Raw genomic sequence first — 20,915 nt, forward strand, 5'->3', positions numbered from 1 at the left:
GGAGAAATAGATTATTTTATTGTTGTTAAATTATAAAAATATTTTTAAACGTCTTATTGTGAAGGTTAAGTTATCCATAGCCATAAATAAAGACACTTTTCAATCTCTAATTCCTGCTGTACTTGTGTACTACCGTGGTACACTATCATAAATAAAACAATAATAAATAATAAAAAAGCTAATATTGTTGGCACCTTATGATTCATTGCTTGTGTTTTTCCTCACTTTTGTTAAAAACTACCTGCTAAATGCAAACATGTAAAATGTGTAAATGTTTCACTCATGATATAGTCTTCATTATCTAAATACATTTAGCTCATCATCATGTAATAAAGGGTATAATTTGTGTAATTGACTTTTTGACTATCCGTTCACAATTAGAAGAATTAAGATGTTATCTTTTCTTGGTGTCACTTGATTACAGCTGGGTGTTTTTTGTTTTGTTTTGTTTTTTTTTAATGCCAATTACATCTAAACGAAATTGCTCAAATATGGAAAATATTTATTTTCATTAGGAATATTCCGGGTTCAATACAAGTTAAGATTAATCGACAGCATTTGTGGCATAATGTTTATTGCCACAAAAATAATTTAGACTTTTTTTTTTAAAGAAAAGAAGGGAAAAGCAAAAATGTGGGTTACAGTGAGGCACTTACAATGGAAGTAAATGTTGCCAATCTGTAAACTTTAAAATAATCACTCATTCAAATGTATAGTCACAAGACATAAACAATATGCATGTTAACATGGTTTTAGTCTGATAAAATTGCTTTCTAACCTTTTCAGTGTAAAGTTATAGAATTATAAAAAAAACAATTCTTCCTTTCAACCCTCAATAATTGGCCCCTTTCACTTCCATTGTAAGTGCATCACTGTAACCTTAATTTTTTCTTTCTTTCTTTTTTCTCCCCAATTTGGAATGTCCAAATCCAATGCGCTCCAAGTCCTCGGTTTGGCGTAGTGATTCGCTTCAATCCGGGTGCAGGAGGACAAATCTGAGACTGTCAATCCACAAATCTTATCACATTGCTTGTTGAGCGTGTTAAAGTGGAGATAAAGTGTGTGTGGAGGCCAACACTATTCTCCGCAGCGTCCACAGACAACTCACCTCACGCCCCACTGAGAGCGAGAACCACATGTTATAGCAACCACAAGGAGGTTACTGCCATACCCTCCCTAGCAACCGGGCCAATTTGGTTGCTTTGGAGACCTGGCTGGTATCACTCAGCACGCCCTGGATGCAAACTCGCGACTCCAGGAGTGGTAGTCAGTGTCAATACTCGCTGAACTACCCAGGCCCCCTATTTTTGATCTTTTTTTTTTTGTTTGTTTTTTAAAGAAAAGGACGGGAATAGTCGAAATTATTTTTTGGTAATCAACATTATGCCACAAATGCTGTCGATTTATCTTAACTTGTATTGAACCCAGAATATTCCTTAAAGTTGGCAGTGTATTTTTCTACCCACCATTAGAGTAATGTTAGATGTATAAACCTGAGGAGAAACAATTGAACAACAATTTCAAATCTTTTTTTTTTTTTTTGCTTTTGGCTCCAGTTTGGCTCTAATTGTTAGTAATTACACAAGCTGTTTCTGAAAATCCATTATTAATGTGTGAATCACTGTCTCTTATGGAAAGAAATATAAGGTACATACAAATAAATAAAGATTTACACATTTTAATTTCATAACAAAATTCTATCAGACTGACTTAAGTAATCTTAGTCTAATAAAAAACAAATATTTTAAGTTATATTAAGTGTATGTATAATAAATGTATAATATACATTTTTTAAAACACTACACAGTTCAATTTGATGGAACTTTGTTATGAAATTGAAATGCGTAAATCTCAAATGTAGCCTAAAATATTTTTTGAGGGTGGGTGAAATGTTCAACAAATGTTTATTAATCTAAAACTGTTCAACAACTACTCAATTCTTAAAACTGTTTTTTAACCATTTAACATTTAAATGCGAAATCAAGACAGAAATCCACTCATCTGCCTCCTACCGAACATACCGGTCACTGCATTTAAACTTAAGTTACCATACATCTTCTGTAGCCGCTGGTCCGATGGAAGTCCACACAGCACACCTGACTAGTAACGATTGCAGCATAAAATGTACATTTCTAGACTGTGCTATACTATATTATATATATATATATATATATATATATATATATATATATATATATATATATATATATATATATATATATATATATATACATATATATATTTCTGTGTTTTAGCAGAGATGGGCCACTTCTATTAAAATGAATGGGAGAAATTGGAATGTTCAACCAAGAAGCTTCGGTCAACGGATGTAGAAAAGAAGTCCCGCCTTACAGTAAAAAAAGAGCCAATCACCTTTTAGATACAATCATAATCTGTCAATCAACTTTATAACGCGGATGCAGCTATACAAACCGGGAAAATGCGTAATATGAGTTAAAGAAGCACAGTTTATGATTCCAGTATTGTCAGATTTTATTGCTGATTTGAAATATGTTCTTTTACCATAATCTTGACCAACCGTTTTTGAGATTTTGGTCTTTCTCCATTCAAGTAGATAGGAGCTGCACTTGCATGGCTGGAAATAGTTTTCCGGGAGCGTTTCAAAGATGGCCGACAGTGGACTGACTTGCTGGAGCTACTTTGTTTTTAAAACGACTACACGGTTGGTTGCAAAGACTGGTTGCCTTCAACGTTTTCTTTCAAACCTCTTCTGCCGTTAAACTTTGTTATTTTTTAACCACCTTCGCTGACTAGGCTAACTTACTGACTAGATTCTCATAATAATTACTTATTTTAGTAGGTACATTTTTTTGTAAAACAATGAGCCGTCTTATTAAAGTTCAGGAGATCAAATCCTCTGATACAGGCCAACATGAGGAGGAAAAGCCTCAACAGAGAGCACAGATTGTTCGAAATAAAGTCAACACGTTTAATGAGCAACCGCAAGAGGAGCCTAAAAGCAATCCAAAGTTTTGCATAAAGGATGTGATTGGTATGATTATTACATTAATTTACTTGTAAAACTGGATAAGAGGGAATGAGTTTTCTCAATCTTTTATTTTTTTTAATATTTCCCATAACATACTTAGGCCTACTGTAGTGTATTGCTGTTTTTATTTATTTATTTTTGTCCATTCGTCTTCGCATTACATATTATTACCAACTTGGGTAAAAACCTCGAAAATTCCTAAAAGTCATACCATCCTAAGGTGGTAGTCCAGCTGGTAAACCAGTTTAAGCAGTGTTTTGGAACATTTGTAAAAGGATAGTTCATCCAAAAATGAAAGTTCTCTCATCATATACTCACCATCATGCCATCCCAGATGTGTATGACTTACTTTCTTCTGCTGAACACAAAGATTTTTAAAAGAATATCTAAACTCTGTAGGTCCATACAATGCAAGTGAATGTTAGCCAGAAATTTGAAGCTCCAAAAAGCATATAATGGCAGCTCAAAAGTAACGCATACAACTCTAGTTGTTAAATCTGTGTTCAGAAGTGGAGGTTTTTGGGTGAGAACTGACCAAGATGTAACTCCTTTTTCATTATAAATCTTTACATCAGCAGTTTCCTTGGCGATCATGAATTCACGCTCGATTACACTTCCTATTCCTATTAGCACTAGAAAGTGTAATCGATCCTGAACTCATGATCATGTTTAAAGACTGCAATGGCAGTATGTACAGTGAAAAAGGACTTATATTTTGGTCTGTTCTCACTCAAAACCGATCGGATCGCTTTAGAAGACACGGATGAAACTACTGGAAACTTAGGGATTACTTTTATGCTGCCTTTATGTGCTTCTTGGAGCTTGTTCACCATTCATTTGCATTGTATTAACCTACAGAGCTAAGATATTCTTCTAAAATATTTGTTTGTGTTCTGCAGAAGAAAGAAAGTCATACACATCTGGGATGGCATGAGGGTGAGAAAAAGATGAGATTAAAATATTTTGGGTGAACTATACCTTTTTTATATTTTGTTTATTGAGGGCATTAATATATGCAAATAAACTGCAATAATCTGTTGTAATGTAGTTTTGGAATATTCCTGTCTCAGATCCGGAACGATACAGACGTCTCAGGAAGGAAGATAATCACTTGGTGAGGTTTGAAATAAATCCACAGAGACCAGACATCATTACCACAGAAAAACGCAGACTAAACCGCGTGCTGAACCGCCATGCCAAATTCCCTCCCTTGAAAATGTTTGCACACTGGATCTTAGAGAGTATCCTTTTCATACTGTGAAAATACCTGAGGTTCAGTCTGATGTTTTGAATGATTCACTGTCATTCAGTATTGTATGAAAAACACATTAGCATGTTTTGAGCAGCGCTATTTATTTATTTGTTTTGTTATTAATTAGTGACTGTGATAAGTGCCTTAAGATGAAAGTATACTCTCCTTAACTTATATATTAGGTGATCTGTTTCAAAATATGATTGTTTTTCTCATCGTTTTGAACGTTGTTGTACTGGGGATAGAAGCAGGTGAGAGTTCATTAGCTAAAGATTCATTTTTTGTTTTTTAATTGCTCCATATGATTGGATACAAACAAGTAGTTAAAGTCAATCCTGAACATCCTCTGTTTTCATTGTTTAGAGTTTCATGACAATTTAGACCCGAGCTTAGAAACTCTTCATACAGTTCTTCAAGCAATGAACTGGGGTATACTGGAAGTTTTCTTTTTGGAAATCCTATTAAAATGGCTCGATGATTTCTGGCTATTTTGGGAAAGTAAATGGAACATCTTTGACTTTGCTGTAACTGTACTGGTAAGAATGAACTATGCCAAATATTTTAGTAACTCTTTACAAGGTTCTATATGATGACATAATAACATCAGTTAATGTATTATGATTATCATGCATAATGTACCTAAAAATTAAAATTATGTTATCATTTATTCAACCTTATGTTGTTTCAAACCCATATGACTTTAATTTTTCCTTGGAACAAATCAGGAGGCAGAATGTTAGGGACCAGCTGCCTCATCACCGTTCACTTTTATATATATATATATATAAATGTATAAGTTCATAATTAGTTCATAATAGTCCATGATGCATTAACTAATGTATATATATGTATATGTATATATAATGTATACAGCATTAAATGTTAAACATTTACATTTAGATATTAACATTAAAGGAATATTACAGGTTCTACAGTTAAGCTGCATCAAAACATTTGTGGTAAAATGTTGATTACCACAAAAAATACATTTGAATCACTCCTCGTTTATTAAAACAGCAGTTACAGTGAGGCACTTACAATGGAAGTGAATGGGGCCAGTCCATAAATATTACAATACACATTGTTTCAAAATTATTGCCACAAGACATAAACATTATACATTTAAACATGATTTTGGTGTGATAAAATTGCTTACTAATCTTATCTGTGTAAAGTTATAGCCAAAATTACAACTTTGTTGCCATGGCAACGTATCACTGGTAAACCCTAAGCAGTTTTCTCACATTAAAATCATGTTGAACAAAGATTTTATCACACTAAAATCCTGTTAGCATGAATAATGTTTATGTCTTGTATCTAAACTTTTAAACCATGTGTATTTTAATGTTTATGGACTGGCCCCATTCACTTCCATTTTAAGTGCCTTACAGTAACCACAATTTTTGCTTTTTGTTTTATTAACATTATGCTACAAATGCTGTTGATGGAGCATAACTTGTACTGATGCAGAAACATTCCTTTAAGTATTGTTGTAAACATGTACAACCTTATTGTAAATAGTATTACCACCTTTTTCCCATGCTTCTTACAAATGAATCAAAGTGACTTTTAATATCTTTTAAAAGTTGTTACAAAAGATGCACACAAAAACTTTTAGTAATTTTTACAATTTAGTACAGCTTATGTAATGTGCAGTATCCCCTTCTGTTAGCCTGTTCTCCCTGAGTTTCTCCCAGAGTCCTCCGAAGATGCAATCATATCTCAAAATTTGTTAAAACTACTGATTCAGTTTCGCATCCTCCGTTGTTTGAAGATCATTTTCAAATTCCGAGAGATGCGTCTTATTTTGCTGGCGATCTTCAGTGCATGTAAGGTTCGTAGTTATACATATCAAAGACTGTACAGTGTAAAGGATACAGTGTTTCTTTAATACAGTTAATTACTTTTAACAGGCCACGATTTGCGTAATTCCGCACCTGTTGATAATCTTTTACATTTTTGCTGCATTTGGAGTCCACTTGTTCAGAGATTACACCACATCCAACATTCAAGGTCTTCACTACAAAGAAGATTTCAAGTGAGATCATTTCTATTATATACATTTCATAGTATTCATCCCATTTAGATCATGAAGTACATGTATGTGGCTTTAACTGATTGAAAATTAAATGATTTGTTTTATTGGGTATTGGTTTTGTGTTCTAAATGGATGTGCTTGTCCTTTTTCTCAGAGATCTCCCAAGTTCCTTCATCACACTCTTCACCATTTTTACCATGGATCACTGGCGTAAATTACTGGAAGACACTCGCAGAGTTCCAGAGCTGAACCATCCCGTCTGTGAATTTTTTATTATTTTCTGGCTTCTGTTAGCAGCCATCATGTCCAGCAATACTTTTGTGGGTATTGTGGGTAAGTATTTTTTTTAGATAAAATGAAACCTTGAATTAATGAATCCAGACCCATACTCTTCCATTTGAGCACATATTGCCCATTAATATAATAATTGCATTTTTGCATTAAGGCACCTACTATACCACCTCATTACCTGTATTCAACATATTTTTAGTTATATATCTGCCATTTGTTTGTTCTTTATTTTTTTCAGCTGTTAAGCATTATTTTTTATTTTCTAAATTTCTGTATGCTATTAAATTTTTTTAATAATTGTTTTCTTGCTAAGTTTTGGCTGATGAGAATTTAATTGTAGTGTCACCTGTTACCCTGTGCTCATCTCATGAAAATAAATAACATGACTTGATTTTTAAATTGTGTGTTTCATATATGAATGCAGTGAATTCCTTCCAGGTTATGCGAAATAACCTCTCCCAAGAGTTGCATCAATTGGAAATCCAGCGCAAGGCAGAATTTTTCAAAACATATGCAATGAGCAGGTAAGTGACCAAATTTTTTCTACTATTCATTCATAACTGGCCAGTTAAAGCATTACTATAACCATGTAAACAGTTAAATCATCTTATTATTTTCAGGAAAATGAGCCAATCAAAGGTGTTAAAGGATCCTCAACATGACAAAGATATTGAAGGACCCTCAACTGTCCATGAGCCTGAAACAATTAGCTCAGATTACATGCAAAATATGAATGAGGAGCTACATTGGGATCAGGGTGTGGATGAGTTTATTCTGGCGATTGAGTACCTGGAGGACTATGAGACAGTTTACTGGCCTGAAGAATGCCGCCTCAAATGCTTGGAGCTGCAAGAAAAGCTCCAGCTCAAACTAGAGGAAAGGCTCCAGCTCCAAAATAGAGCAGGTAGGTATGGCAATTGCAAGCATTTTCATGTTCAGTGCTTACAAATTCAATTCAAGTTCAAATACTTGATCCAGGCTGGTCAGCTTACCATGTTTAAATTCTTAATTGTTAAAGGTGCTGTAAGCTAATACACTAAATAAGAACATTCCCATCCCTTCAACTACTTGTCTGTTCTGGTACAGGCCTGGTTTTCATCCAAATGTTTAGCGCATTTCTACAAATTCGACTGAAGAAAATGCAAATGTTGCGTGTTTCCATCCACTACATCATGTGAATTATTTTGAGGCAAACCACCTTGTCATGATGGAGCATCCGAATGACCTCCTTGATACAGGGAGAGTTACACTCACTGAACACTTTAATAGACACCTACTTATTCATGCAATTTATATAATCAGCCAATTGTGCGGCAGCAGTGCGTAAAATTATGCAGATATGTGTCAGGAGCTTCAGTTAATGTTCACATCAACCATCAGAATGGTAAAAAAAAAAAATAGATCTCAGTGATTTTGACTGTGTCATGATTGTTGGTGTCAGGCGGGCTGGTTTCAGTATTCCTGTAACTGCTGATCTCCTGGGATTTTCATGCACCACAGTCTAGAGTTTACTCAAAATGGGGCCAAAAACAAAAAACATCCAGTGAGTGGCAGTTCTGCCAATGGAAACACCTTGTTGATGCAGGAGATCAGTGGAAAATGGTCAGACTGGTTAGAGCTGACAGAAAGGCTACAGTAACTCAGATCACCACACTGTACAATTGTAGTGAGCAGAATAGCATCTCAGAATGCACAACACATCGAACCTTGAGACGGATGGTCTACAACAGCAGAAGACCATGTCGGGCACTTTATAAGGACAATAGTGTTCCTAAAAAAAGTGCTCAGTGAGTGTATATTTGCGGTATTGGAGCAATTTTACACAGTTTAATTAAATCCTGCCAGGAGACGTCTCAGAATGAGTGTAAAACTCATATAACGAGGGCTGCTAAGTCTCCATAACTCCAAAACTGTTTTGGTGGATTGCGAGGACCCATTTTAATGACCAGCTGTGGGTTAAACACTTCCAAATGTCAAGAGGTATGTTCGAAGAATAGTGTTCACATTCAGAAATAGGCAAAAAAAAAAAACATCGTTTTGCAAATAAACTGTTTCAGTCACCTTAATGTGCAAAGTTGACTTTAACTCTATAAACTCTATAAAATCCACCATAAACCTTTAGGCAAATTTTTTGAATTTATGAGCATATCTCAGCTCATGTGGTCCTTACAATGCAAGTGAATTGTAGGCCAAATTTTGTAGCTCCAAAATCACATAAAAGCCACTTAAAATTAATCCAGTTGTGAAGGAAAGTGAAAGTAGAGATTTTTATAAAACAATCTATATATATTGATCTGTTTCCTTTCTGGTTTTCTTAGGCACAAATTTATGTAAAAAAAAAAGTAGGAGGATGGAAACCCAACAAATTACATGTTGGCGAACCAGAACGTGCCACCTGATGGACTGGCAGTGAACATTTCTGATGGCTAAAATTTGAGGGCTTCACTCAGGCTTTTTTGCTGTTTACAGACTCTTGGGCTGTCCCAGAGGCAGATATTTCACAAAACACCTATTTTGATGATAAATGTCAGGTAGTAGGGGCATTTTATGTTGGTATTAATACAAATAGCTTACAGCACCTTTACTCAGACAGAGAATGTAAACATTGGGTTTTTGCCCTAATAGCTCAAGGCCCTCAAGGAAAATTATATTTAATTAAGGAATATTTAAAAGGCCTTTGTCATATTGCATGTTGAATAAAAAACATTTTATCTGTTCTGACACAGTTCAGTCTTTACTTAACCTGCATGACTTCTAAGAAAGGAGGAAAACTAAGAAGAAAATGGCAACCATGAACCAGTTTTGAGGAAATAAATCTGCAAACCTACACTGAGAAGTTTGTTCCCCATCATTAACACTAGAGGGGGCACTTAAACAGTGAAAGATGCTTTCTTTTTGCACTCTGCTCATCACTCCCATTAGCACTGAAAAAGTAGTGTATAGTTTAGAACTGTCTACAATGCTCTTGATTATCCACAAATAAAATGACAATGAGCTTCTCTTTTTCTGAGGAAATTTTCACTTTAAACTCAAAAAGAGAGACATCTTTATGAGATCTTGTTATGAGAGCTGCTTGTAGGCAATTGACAATTTTCCTGCCCTAGTTTAACATTAAATATTTTACTGGTAGGTAAAACTGAATATAATTTAAGCACAGCTTTACTTTTGTTCACTCTCAATACTTACTCAATAACAGTGGTAAATCCTAATAAAGCAGTTTGTTAATTAAATTGTTATTAATTATTAAGAGTTCATTATTTTACACCTGTCTAAATTCAGTAAGCTGTATCTATCCATCCACCCATCCATCCTCGGATAATGCCCAATTAGGACAGACAACTTTGAGCATTATACTCTCAAATGTCACCTTGGATGAGACTCATGCTGAGTCCGCTGAGAACGATGTGACATTAATACTTGCATATGAAGAACTTGTGCTAATTAACCTGTACAACACCAATCTAAACATTAATTATTTTAGTGGGCCATGGAGTTTTGGCTTTTGTGTGCAACCACAGTTAAATTCCCAATAAAACACTCTCTTGAGACAGCAGCATTGAAGGTCCACCTATAATCAATTTATATCGTCACCATCTTCAACAAAAACACCTTTTAAATTCTCTGACACCTGAGGCAATCTTGACAATGGTTATATTAGTATTACTGCAACACAATCAAGTAAGTTACAATGTGACAAATTAATAGCGCCACATTAACACAATCTTGAAGTACGATACATTCACTCCTGTTTTTACACTGGAGAGCAGTATGACTGATGTAACATACATGTATGGATTAGCATTAGTAGAATATTGAAGGAGGAATGACAGACAGGAAGGGAGGAGCCTGGAGAAAGGAAGACCAAAGAAGGCATGGGGTTACTACCAGTCTATTTAACCTGGCTTATGGGGGCAGGGATTTTGATGTCTTGGCCTTTCTCCAATTTCTTCTCGCACTCAATAAGATAGGTCACTCCATCTATCACAGTCTGCACCAGTTGGACCTGAGCACACATTGACATAGACAAGAGTAGTATGGTCATGGTAAGGTAATAACTGCACAATTAAAAAAATTAAATAAAAAAATTAACTGATCATGGGGAAAAGATTTCTTTCATCTGTCCTGTCCTGCAGTTTAATGGCACTGACCTCTGATTGGCCCAGCCTGTCTAGATTGGAAATGTCAAAAGTGCTTCCAACAGCGGCAGTGTCCACTCCCCCAGTCCCTCTCTTCTGGAGCCTCAGGTTGTCCAGGATTTTAGGCAAACGAGCGTCCTGCATGAGAAAAGACATATAATAAGATGCAAGGCAGGACATATACATGTCAATAATAATAATATATACATAATATATAGTCAGTAATAATACACAACAGACATGATATATACAGTAATAGATAAGTAAACTGAGATTATGCAAAAGGGGTGGTTTATTCTTCAATGGAATACATAATGCCCTACAAAGCCAAAAGCACAGTAACTATGGCAACACTGAACCTGAGAAATATAGTTTTTGTTTTTACTGCGGTTTGCCAAGGTTTTAGTCTGGATCTTGGAGTTACTGCAATTTTAACACTCCGCTTTCTCTAAATCCGAGCATAGTTGAGCCAAACCTGTCAGTCACATGACAGATCATAGTCTTAAACAGGGGGTTTCAAAATATTTTATGCTAAGGACCCCAAAATATGATGATCCACTTACGTGGGACCCCATTCTAAATATTTAACAGAAGTTATATATTTTCATGTATACCAAACAATGTAAACAGTGAAAAAATAATAGTGTGAAATTTTAAAGACACTTTTATTTTGTGTCCAAAATTAAATTATTGCCTTTTATTTGTCATTTTCCTAAACAAATTATTGTATGGCAAATCTAAATATTTTATCTGGAAAATATTTACTTTGTATTAAATTCACAGCATGTCTTTTTTCTATACAATATTAGAATATTACAGAAACAGATTCAGTTATATTAAAATGTATAGTGCTTTTCACAATCAGTTTTGCTCTGAAGCAGCATGAAAATATTGCCATAAACCAGTGAGCAAGATAAAGACAATAGTGGTGATTAAAAACTTAGAAACACATAGCATACAAACTTAAAGTGAAAGTTCACCCAAAAATGAAAATTCTCTCTCATTTACTCTCTCATTTACACAAACAAAGATTTTTAGAAGAATATCTGAGCTCTGTTGGTCTATACAATGCATGTGAATGGTGATCAGACATTTGAAGCTCAAGAAAATCCCATAAAGGCAGCATAAAAGTAATCCATATGTCTCCAGTGGTTAAATCCATATCTTCAGAAGCGATGTTCAGAAGTCCGTTTTTTCTTTGTTTCACATTTTCAGAAGTGAAAGGTAAAGTAGAGATTTATTGTGATTTTATTTTTTTAATATTGATCTGTTTCTCACCTGCACCTATCATATAGCTTCTGAAGACATGGATTTAACCACTGGAGTCATATGGATTGCTTTTATGCTGCCTTTATGGATTTTTTGGAGCATCAACGATCTGGTCTCCAAATCACTTGCATTGTATAGACCTACAGTGCATAAATATTCTCCTAAAAATCTTAGTTTGTGTTCAGCAGAAGATAGAAAGTCATATAAATCTGTAATGTTATGAGGGTGAATAAATGATGAGAGAATTTTCATTTTTGTATAAACTTTCCCTTTAAACATCTGTACATTGTGATGAAGGACAGATGAACACTTCAAAATACCATTTGGTAGATGTAGAATTGGTCAAATTTTCCATAGACCCACTAGCACTACAAAAATAATAGACACTTGGTCTAAAAGATTTCCGTGCTCAAAGTTAACTTTAATTTAAGTTTTCACTAAATGTGTAGTCAATGCATTTTGCATTTGCACAGCAGCACAGAAAAGAGAAATATCTACTGGGCTATATATTTTTTTTATTTCTAGAGGGAGCACCTTGCTGAGGCGGGGAAGTGTAACATGGACACCGGCTCGTAGGCCTGTGCCCAGGTTTGATGGGCAGGTGAGGATGTAACCTAGACGTTCGTTCCACATGAATTCCCAACCTTTCTCCTGGATCAGTCTCTCAACCTGAGGGAAATAAGAAGTTCTTGTGAGAATGATACATGAGTGACCTGTTCAGCTAAAAAGCATAATCAAAAAGAAGATATTTTCCCCCTTTAGAATCAGCAACTTAAACAAAGACAATGGCGTGCACACACATAATTACACACAGATGCACATCTGGTAGGATGATGTGTTTACAACTGTATGCTCACAAAAGGGCATTTCTGGCAGCCACAATAAACACAGCTGCAGTGTCCCTCACAGAGCATTGCTGGATAAATAATGAAGGCTTGTGCAGCTTTAGCAGTGACTGAGAGATGACATACAAGTGTGTGAGCTCACCTCTTGAAGGCCCTTGCAGAAACGCTCAAAGACCCTCTTCATGTTGCCCCCCTTTTCCATGGAGATCACACGAGTGTGGTCTTCCTCATTGATCCACACCAAGAAGGTTTTCTCATTGTTATGCCTGCCATTGAAACATATCTGTTTATTCTGAATCATCTGCAACAATAATTAGGCCAGAATCTTTGGCCTGTAAACATATCCATGTGATCAGGGGTACAAAAACCATATTTGCAAAGCATAGGAGTGCCACACAAAGTGGGATCCCAAATCAACCCCAAGGTGATCAGTTGGACATTACATACTGTATGTCCATTGATGCTTTGGTAGCTCAAAAACATCAGAGTATTAAAAGAGGTAATTTCCAAAATGAGTTTGGCAATGTTGGGGCAGTAAGAAGTGGAAGACGAGGATGAATAATGCAGGGGATGTTGGCAAGCTGTGGGCAAACTGGGTGATCGATATCAGACCTGAGTGTAAGGCTTCAGACTATTTCAAGCTGTAACACTACCCTGACAGAGAGCATTGTCAGCCATAAAACCACTCAACTCTTTCAGCCAAGAGAACACTACCATAATTATTCAAGTTAATTATTATTATTTAATTATTTTTGGAATGGCATGCAAAACATTTCCCTATTGCAAGACAGAGATCACTGAATTAGGTGTACTAAAAAATCACACCTTCTGTGTGAAAAACAAAAATGATACTAGATCACAGTCTAATTATTTGTTTAGTCAAGGCCCATTCAGACCGAATGCGAACTTGTGTTTAAGAAAATTAGTCGCAACATAACAAACAAAACGGAATGCACGTTATTCGAGACCCTTTTTTTTTTTTTTTTTTACTTGGCACGGCATATTAACCCTTGTGTGACCTTCGGGACATTTTTTTGTCTTTTAAATTTTGTGTTAATGCCATGGGCATAAATTTGGCCAAAGGTGTGTATTTTTGGAGAATTTTTATATTTCAACCTCAGTTCCTATAATACATCTATAATACACTGTGTACACAAAATAGTTACACTCAGGACCTTAAGGACAAAAATGTCCCCATTGAAACTTATTAAAACTGCAGTATTTGATCCCTGTATCATTAAAGCATAAAATCATGAATTCTATGATATTATGCTTTCATTTCAGAGCCCTGGCTTCAAAATATATATATAAAAAAGATATATTTTCCTCCAGATGGCACCATTTTTTTCATGTTTAGCCTATGGAGCAAATTCATGCTTTTTTCCCATTTTCTGTTTGCTGTATTATAGAGCACTGCAGGTCAATAATAATAATAATAATAATAAAGGCCAATGAATAAATGATGCAGCTAAAACTGTGTGGGTGTGTTGGTATGGATGTCAGAGTGTGTTTTGTATGTGTGTATTGAGAAATATGTGTGTGTGTGTGGGTGTGTGTGTGTGTAAGAAACAACAGTGGCATTATGTAAACAAACTGGAATTTAAAGGGTTAAAATCATGAAAATGAATTAATATTTGGTAGTTATGATCAGGACTGATGTTCATTGAAAGTGGAAAATAATATTAATATATCATATTATTATGGCAATTTTTTGACGTGGACATTTTTGTCCTCTATGGACCTCTGAGTAACTTTTTTATAATGACGCATAAGGGTTAAAAACGTGGTGCTCCTGCGCAAGATGCTGAAAAAACATTGAGATGTGGCGCAATGATCAAAGAAGTCTATCTAGTGCAGTGGTTTTCAACCAGGGGGCCAGGGCCCACTATTGGGCTTCAGCACACTTTCAAGGGAGCCTCAAGGTGACTTAAAATTATTAAAAACAAATTAGATTAATATAATCTTAAAAACAAAAATAGATGTAATAGTTTTGGAATCACAAAATTAATTTAGATTAATTGTTTTAATCAATTGTCACTCCTAGTTTCTTACAAACATTTAGAAAAAAAAAGCAGTTTTTTCATTAATACAGCAGAAGTCCAGAAGAAATATCTTAGCCTACACAGTGGGCCTTCTAATATTTTCTCTGACAATGGGAGGCCATAATCCTAAAGTATACTTTGTTCAGATGCGAACCCTGAGCATGCATGTACAGATATCATGACACAAATCTCACACACAAGCACACATTATATGCATGCTCCTGGAATTATTTGCACTAATTAGTGAGTCCACAAGGTGGCAACACTCACATATGAGCCGTTGCTTTCACAAAGAAGCACTAGAAGAAGATGTAGTTGCCGCTAAATATCAGGAGACAAAGGTAAAAACAACAACAGTGGATGTGCACATTAAAAGTAGTAAGTCCAGTGTCTCATAGCAGTCACCAACCACTATGTATGCGCGCACAGTCATATGGAGTATACTTCGGTAGGCTTGAGTAGACTCTACGCAGACGGCGAGCGTTTGTGTAAAATCGAAGTATACTTTGGCCTTTAGAGTCAAAAAAGTTTTAAAACTAATCTAGCGCATGCTTACGTGTAAAATACAACTAAAAACAGCGCTGACTGATGCAAAAAGAAGTTGGTTATGTATGGTCCCTGAATGGAGTGTGGTAGTTGGAATGGATCATTCAAGTTTAGGGGGATATTCAACTACATAAGCAGTTGTAAAATGTTAGTTTGTCATGCAAGCTGTTTTGCACAACACTGAGATCACGTGGTCTCAATGGTACAATGTACGGTATATTTCTCACTGAAAGTTATGCTCACCAGATGCCTCTTGCATCGGGCCAGTCACGAGCCATGCCTGCGCATGTCAGCAGGGGTGACACAGGCTTATCAAACAGGAAATGATCCTGCAAAGCAAAAAAAAAATCCAGTACATTATATACTCATTTCTGATATACGCATTTCACAGCATGACTTGAAAATTATTGCGTTGAGTCAGCACCAGCTAATGCTGTCTCAATAGATTTGTTGACAGTGATCAGCATTCATTACTCAGATAGCAAATATACCCACATCAATAAGCTGCTGCTGCTCCTGTTCGGTCATTTGAGTGAGACTGTAGTATTTCCCTGCCAAATCACCCTTTAGGCCTCCCAAAGCATCAACCACAACTCTTTCCACCTCTCTGCGCTCAGCACGGGTGCAGGCTGGTGGTAGACTCAGGCCCCGGATACTCCTGCCTGTCCTGACTCTTGATGACAGCACGTACTTCTCATCGAATATGCCACCCCGTATCTGATGGGACGAAAGAAGGACAAGTATAATATTAACACAATGGAAGTAACTTGAAGTAACTTCTGTTTTTGACTGGTAATACCATTTAAAAATATTCAAATGTTATCTATTTGGTCCCAAATATTCATATATATTCAATATGTTTCTGTCGCACAAGATTTTATAAAATGACAAACATGACTTACTAATGTTACTATTGTTAAAGGGGTCATGACAAGCCTTTTTTATTATTTTAATACTGTATGTTCATTGAGGTTTACTTATAATATTAATAAAGATTATTTCACAATATTTATTTGTAAAACATGATCATTTTCCATCCTCATTCTGACCCTTGGTAAGAAACGCTCTGTTTTGGTGCTGTTTCTCCTTTAAGACTCAACAGTAAACGCCCACTATTATGATTGGTTCTCTGCTTTTGACTGACCTGCTTTCTCTCTTTACTATCTTACTGCTCAGTGCCACTGTGCAGGCTTACAAAAGTGATTAAAGATAAAAGTAAGCATTGATGTGTTGTTGTGGATGTGGTCAGATGCAAATGTGTATCACAGTGGGACATTGCAAGTAGAGAACGAGTAATTTTGGCAGTTTGGTTTCAACAGCTGTTTTTGCAGTAAGGAGAAAGTTTTGAGTTCTGAAACTTACAGTATTATAAGTCAAAATATAAAGGAAAATCGATTCCTCGTGTCGTGACACCATTGAAGACGTACATGTAAATATACCCTCCTACCTTACTGGCATCCAGGTCAGTGGGGTGCTTCATGATGCAAGGATCATAACCATTGTGCCTTTCTTTGATGACTGGGTTAAAGAGGTCAGCAAAGACCTGCACGAAACATGTTTGATTAACTTTAGTCCTCCAAAAAACATTATCCTCTTAATATGCCATATGTCTGATACAATATCTTCTCATATTACCTCATATGACTCTTCATCCCCTGCCACCATGCCAACTGTCTTTATAAAGGGATGGCCTGGATTGTCCACGCCTGTTTGGATGGCTTGGTCCAAAGTGTAACCATTAGGAGTGGCTTTATCACACAGCTTGGCGTATACGGAAGGAGACAGGTGACTGGCCATACAATTGTTGTGCTTCCGCAAATCTGGATATTCAGCGCTGTTGGGGTATATGAACTAAGCCTTAGTGAAGGCAAACTGCTTCGATTGAGAAAATAATTCATTTGACAAAATTCAGGACAATGGCTCTGTGTGTCTCAAAATCAAGTGAGTTATCAACTTAGACAGCATTTCTGGGCATCATTGGCACGCTGTGAATGAGTCAATACCAACTGATGGTCCATATGCGCTGTTTTTCAATTGTTTGGCTATATAAACATATGGTATACAGACGATTTTGATTGTTGCATCGCGTGTAGCTATTTTACAGCGTATTTTAGGCTAAAAGAACGTCAACTTTTTAGCGCAAGAAAGCATTAATGGTCTCTAACAAGACAGTACTTTGGGCATCATAGGCGCGTTCCTGAATGCAGGCAGTTCACTTGGTTTTGAGACACAGCCAATGTTCAACCAGTAGAGTACAACAAGGTTAAAGACGTTTTTATTATGGTTACTCAAGGATAAGGTGTTGGAGTGATGGCTGCTGGAAATTGGGCCTGTCTAGATTTGATCAAAAATTACTTTTTACAAATATTGATGGTGCTGTTTTTTACATCAGTAATGTTCTGACTATACGTTGTGATCAGTTGAATGCCACTTTGGTGAATGAAAGTACCAATTACCTTCCAAAACAGCAAAATCTGTACATTATTCTAAACTTTTGGCCACTAGTGTCTGTATCTAATAAGAATCCCTGAAATGATCATATTTATTTTAAGAAAAAATAACACTTATTTGTCAATTCCAGTTTTGTTCAAGGTGATTAACAAAAGCTTTTTAATAATGGACCAATTTTGTGCTATAACCTTTGTTGCTTTATAAAGGATACATGACATCACTATAACATTAAAATACTTACTGTTTTAAAAGTATAGCCACAAGACATACAAAATATACTAGTTAACATGATTTTTGTTTGATAAAATCACTAACCTTTTTGGTGTAACGTTATAGCCAATTTTACAACTTCATCGCCAAAACGATGTAGCTAATGCTATAAACCCTAAAACCCTAAAATGACCATAAAAACTACAATTTAAACAGCTTTACAGCTCAAATAACGCACAAGTTTTTACAGAGGAATTAATTTGTGCTTTTATAAATTATAAGCTTCACATTTCTGCCTTTAAATCCTCCAAAAATTGGCCACATTCACTTCCATTGTAAGTGCCTCACTGTAACCTCCATTTTTGCTTCTTCTTTTTTAAGAAAAGGAGGGACGAGTTTATTTTTGAGCTAATCAACATTAGCAAACTGAGCTTAATTTGTAGTGAACCCGGAAGATTCCTTTAAGATATGCCTTTAGCCCCGTTGTAGCCTACAGGTGCATTTGCAGCGATAAACATTTGCATTATCAATGCATGCGTCTCCGTGGACCGTGTCAAACTAATATAACATGAACACACATTCACGCTTGGAGATCTGTAGAAGAAAATGGGTTGACGTGGTATTGCTGCGAACCACATATCGTGAACAGCAGCATTCTGCACTGAATCACACAATGCTTTTGTTTTAATGTAGGCTATAATATAGAATAACATTTTATTTTATGTAACACATAACTTGATCAGCCTTGGGTCATTCAATCACCCAGAATCAATTAACATCCTTTTACGCTCATTTAGGCTTTTCTGTCATAGCATGGTTGGTGTGCCATCCCGTTCCACATTACATTGCTGGAATATCAGCCGACGCCGATGTTAGTGTTTGCAGTGTGTATGGGTGTAGTTACCTGGGAGGATAGATTCTGCGGACCTTCGCTCCTGCATTCACATGCTGCTCTCTATTCAGGAAAAATCCCACTGTCAAAGTCCCAGCACCGACCAACGACAAGATGCCCACCTTCCTTTTACTGGATAAAATCCTTACGAAGCTGCTTGCCATTTTTAAAAGCCCACAAAAGACAAACAGTGCAGACAAGATCTCTCCAGGTGGTGTCGGTCTTAAAGAATGGACAAACAGAAGGACAAACAATGTAATTATTGGGCAGAAGTTGGAGGATGCAGGGGAATGTTGCGGATATCTATGCCCTTCTCTCAACAGAACAGCCGCCCGATCACCCTCCCCAACCGAGAGCCCCTTACACGGAAACACAATCCTAGAGATGATTCTTAGATGAAATCTAAGTGAAATCCGTGCAGTATTTCCCACCCCTACACCAAATAATATTTCATTAGGATGAAATATTTCATTGAATTAACCATTTATTTTATTCGGGCACAAAAGGCAATAATAAATGTGTTAAAGATGAAGCGCTTCTGACTGTTCACGTGGACCATGTACGTGACTTTGAAGACTATTGGCTCAGTGTGTTGGTTTTTACCTGTGAAAAACCACACGTCCGTCTGCGACACGCGCATGCGCACTAGAGATTGAAGCTGATTCCAATGGCTATATGGTTACAGTAGATATAAGTTAAGGTCATTTCTGTGGTTGAGATACGAGATTAACGTGACCAATAATTGACCGAATTCGAACTTAAATTTAAGAAGGTTAAAACCCTGAATATTCTAAAATATATATTTGCCAACATTACTAGAATGAGCACACATTTTCCCTCCACAGTGGCTATTGAACAGGGTCGTTTCTGAGCATATGGGGCCCTGTGCAAATTCCTACTTGGAACCCCCCAAAACTAGAATATATTAATGACACAAAACGTAAAATAATAACAACATAATATTAATATAAAAAGTTTACAATAAATAACTAAATACAAATAAAAAATACCTTGCTTTGCGGGGCCCCCTGGTGACTCGGGGCCCTGAGCAGGTGCTTTTAAAGCTCATTGCTAGAAAAGACCCTGATATTGAACTTTAGCTTTGCCACCATGTGCCGTCATAAGGCCTAACCTTTGAGTCAAGTTCAGAGCATTCACTTCTCCTAGTGGAAATGAAAATCCTGGCTTAAACCGCCCCGGACCTGTATACTTTGCACAAGTCATGTGAAATAAACAAGAGTATTACCACTGGCAAAAATTAAAGCCTGTATAATAATCCCTTACTTCTCTGCAGAGCAACTGTATAATAATCCCTTACTTCTCTGCAGAGCAAACTGGTCATTATTGTAAGATTGAGCACAACAATTGTGACGTTTCTTTGAAAATGCAGTTCAAAGATGCAATCTTTAAACTTATTATTATTATTCTCTTTATGTCATTTATCTAAAGCACCAGAGAAAGTAACATACACAATTGTTTTATAATTGTTCGTAAAGCATCTATAGGAATGAACATGTATATATTTGAAATGAAATTCTAAAGGCTTACCAGCTCAAATAAACTTTTAATCAGTTTACTGTAATCTTGAAGATATCTTTTCTTCTGAAGCAGGAACCAGGTACAAGGGCAATGCTTTTGCTCTCTTCAGAATGGTAGAATAGAAATAGGTGTGGCCTTTTTTATAATAGTGTAATGGTGTGTTTAAGACTTCCTTCTGTTTGAAGTGTCCAATAGTGAATTAGAAAAAACTTGCCACTGTAACGTACTTGTAGCACTGTGCCATCCGTTCATTGGCTGGCTAATGCTGAATATTGTTTCCTGGTAACAAAATCACGACTGAATTCCTTATCTGGAGTTGTTGTCATCAGAGCTTCCGTAGACTGGGCATGAGATAATGTACCCACGATTAAGTTCAAAGGTCACTGTGAGGACT

At 36.1% G+C, this 20,915-nt stretch overlaps 2 protein-coding genes across 6 annotated transcripts; one reads left to right on the forward strand and one right to left on the reverse strand.

The window, feature by feature from the left end:
* Positions 1-2,410: 2,410 nt before the first annotated feature.
* Positions 2,411-10,528, forward strand: LOC127638142 (cation channel sperm-associated protein 2-like). 4 transcript variants are annotated; one of them, XM_052119521.1, is made up of 10 exons: positions 2,411-3,013; positions 4,081-4,251; positions 4,445-4,513; positions 4,626-4,798; positions 5,935-6,096; positions 6,176-6,300; positions 6,455-6,633; positions 7,016-7,115; positions 7,212-7,495; positions 9,318-10,528. In XM_052119521.1, exons 1-10 carry the CDS (start codon positions 2,842-2,844, stop codon positions 9,347-9,349), a joined length of 1,467 nt encoding a protein of 488 aa, XP_051975481.1. In that variant the 5' UTR covers positions 2,411-2,841; the 3' UTR covers positions 9,350-10,528. The 4 variants fall into 4 exon arrangements, with proteins under 4 accessions (XP_051975481.1, XP_051975480.1, XP_051975483.1 ...); XM_052119520.1 differs by lacking the exon at positions 9,318-10,528 and adding an exon at positions 8,910-9,307; XM_052119523.1 differs by lacking the exon at positions 9,318-10,528 and adding an exon at positions 8,910-9,307 and having other exon boundaries at positions 2,411-2,683.
* ckmt1 (creatine kinase, mitochondrial 1) lies at positions 10,445-20,696 on the reverse strand. 2 transcript variants are annotated; one of them, XM_052119524.1, is made up of 10 exons: positions 20,531-20,696; positions 18,995-19,204; positions 17,065-17,263; positions 16,877-16,972; positions 15,925-16,146; positions 15,673-15,758; positions 12,984-13,107; positions 12,531-12,665; positions 10,740-10,865; positions 10,445-10,594 (listed from the first exon to the last, which is right to left on the reverse strand). In XM_052119524.1, the coding sequence occupies exons 2-10, from the start codon at positions 19,144-19,146 to the stop codon at positions 10,481-10,483; spliced, it is 1,254 nt and encodes a 417-aa protein (XP_051975484.1). In that variant the 5' UTR covers positions 19,147-19,204; positions 20,531-20,696; the 3' UTR covers positions 10,445-10,480. The 2 variants fall into 2 exon arrangements, with proteins under 2 accessions (XP_051975484.1, XP_051975485.1); XM_052119525.1 differs by lacking the exon at positions 20,531-20,696 and having other exon boundaries at positions 18,995-19,353.
* Positions 20,697-20,915: the final 219 nt, after the last annotated feature.

The sequence above is a fragment of the Xyrauchen texanus genome, chromosome 46 (assembly GCF_025860055.1).
Source record: "Xyrauchen texanus isolate HMW12.3.18 chromosome 46, RBS_HiC_50CHRs, whole genome shotgun sequence".
Classification (NCBI taxonomy): domain Eukaryota; kingdom Metazoa; phylum Chordata; class Actinopteri; order Cypriniformes; family Catostomidae; genus Xyrauchen; species Xyrauchen texanus.

What these genes read in the sequence shown, in the direction of transcription:
- ckmt1 (XM_052119524.1), bottom strand. Translation starts at nt 19,146, where the DNA reads ATGGCAAGCAGCTTCGTAAGGATTTTATCCAGTAAAAGGAAGGTGGGC. An exon ending in CGCAGAATCTATCCTCCCAG is followed by an intron (nt 17,264 to 18,994) that starts GTAACTACACCC and finishes ATACCCCAACAG; the next exon opens with CGCTGAATATCCAGATTTGC. An exon ending in CACTTCCCCGCCTCAGCAAG is followed by an intron (nt 10,866 to 12,530) that starts GTGCTCCCTCTA and finishes TTTCTCATGCAG; the next exon opens with GACGCTCGTTTGCCTAAAAT.
- LOC127638142 (XM_052119520.1), top strand. Translation starts at nt 2,842, where the DNA reads ATGAGCCGTCTTATTAAAGTTCAGGAGATCAAATCCTCTGATACAGGC. An exon ending in TACTTTTGTGGGTATTGTGG is followed by an intron (nt 6,634 to 7,015) that starts GTAAGTATTTTT and finishes ATATGAATGCAG; the next exon opens with TGAATTCCTTCCAGGTTATG. An exon ending in CCAGCTCCAAAATAGAGCAG is followed by an intron (nt 7,496 to 8,909) that starts GTAGGTATGGCA and finishes TGGTTTTCTTAG; the next exon opens with GCACAAATTTATGTAAAAAA.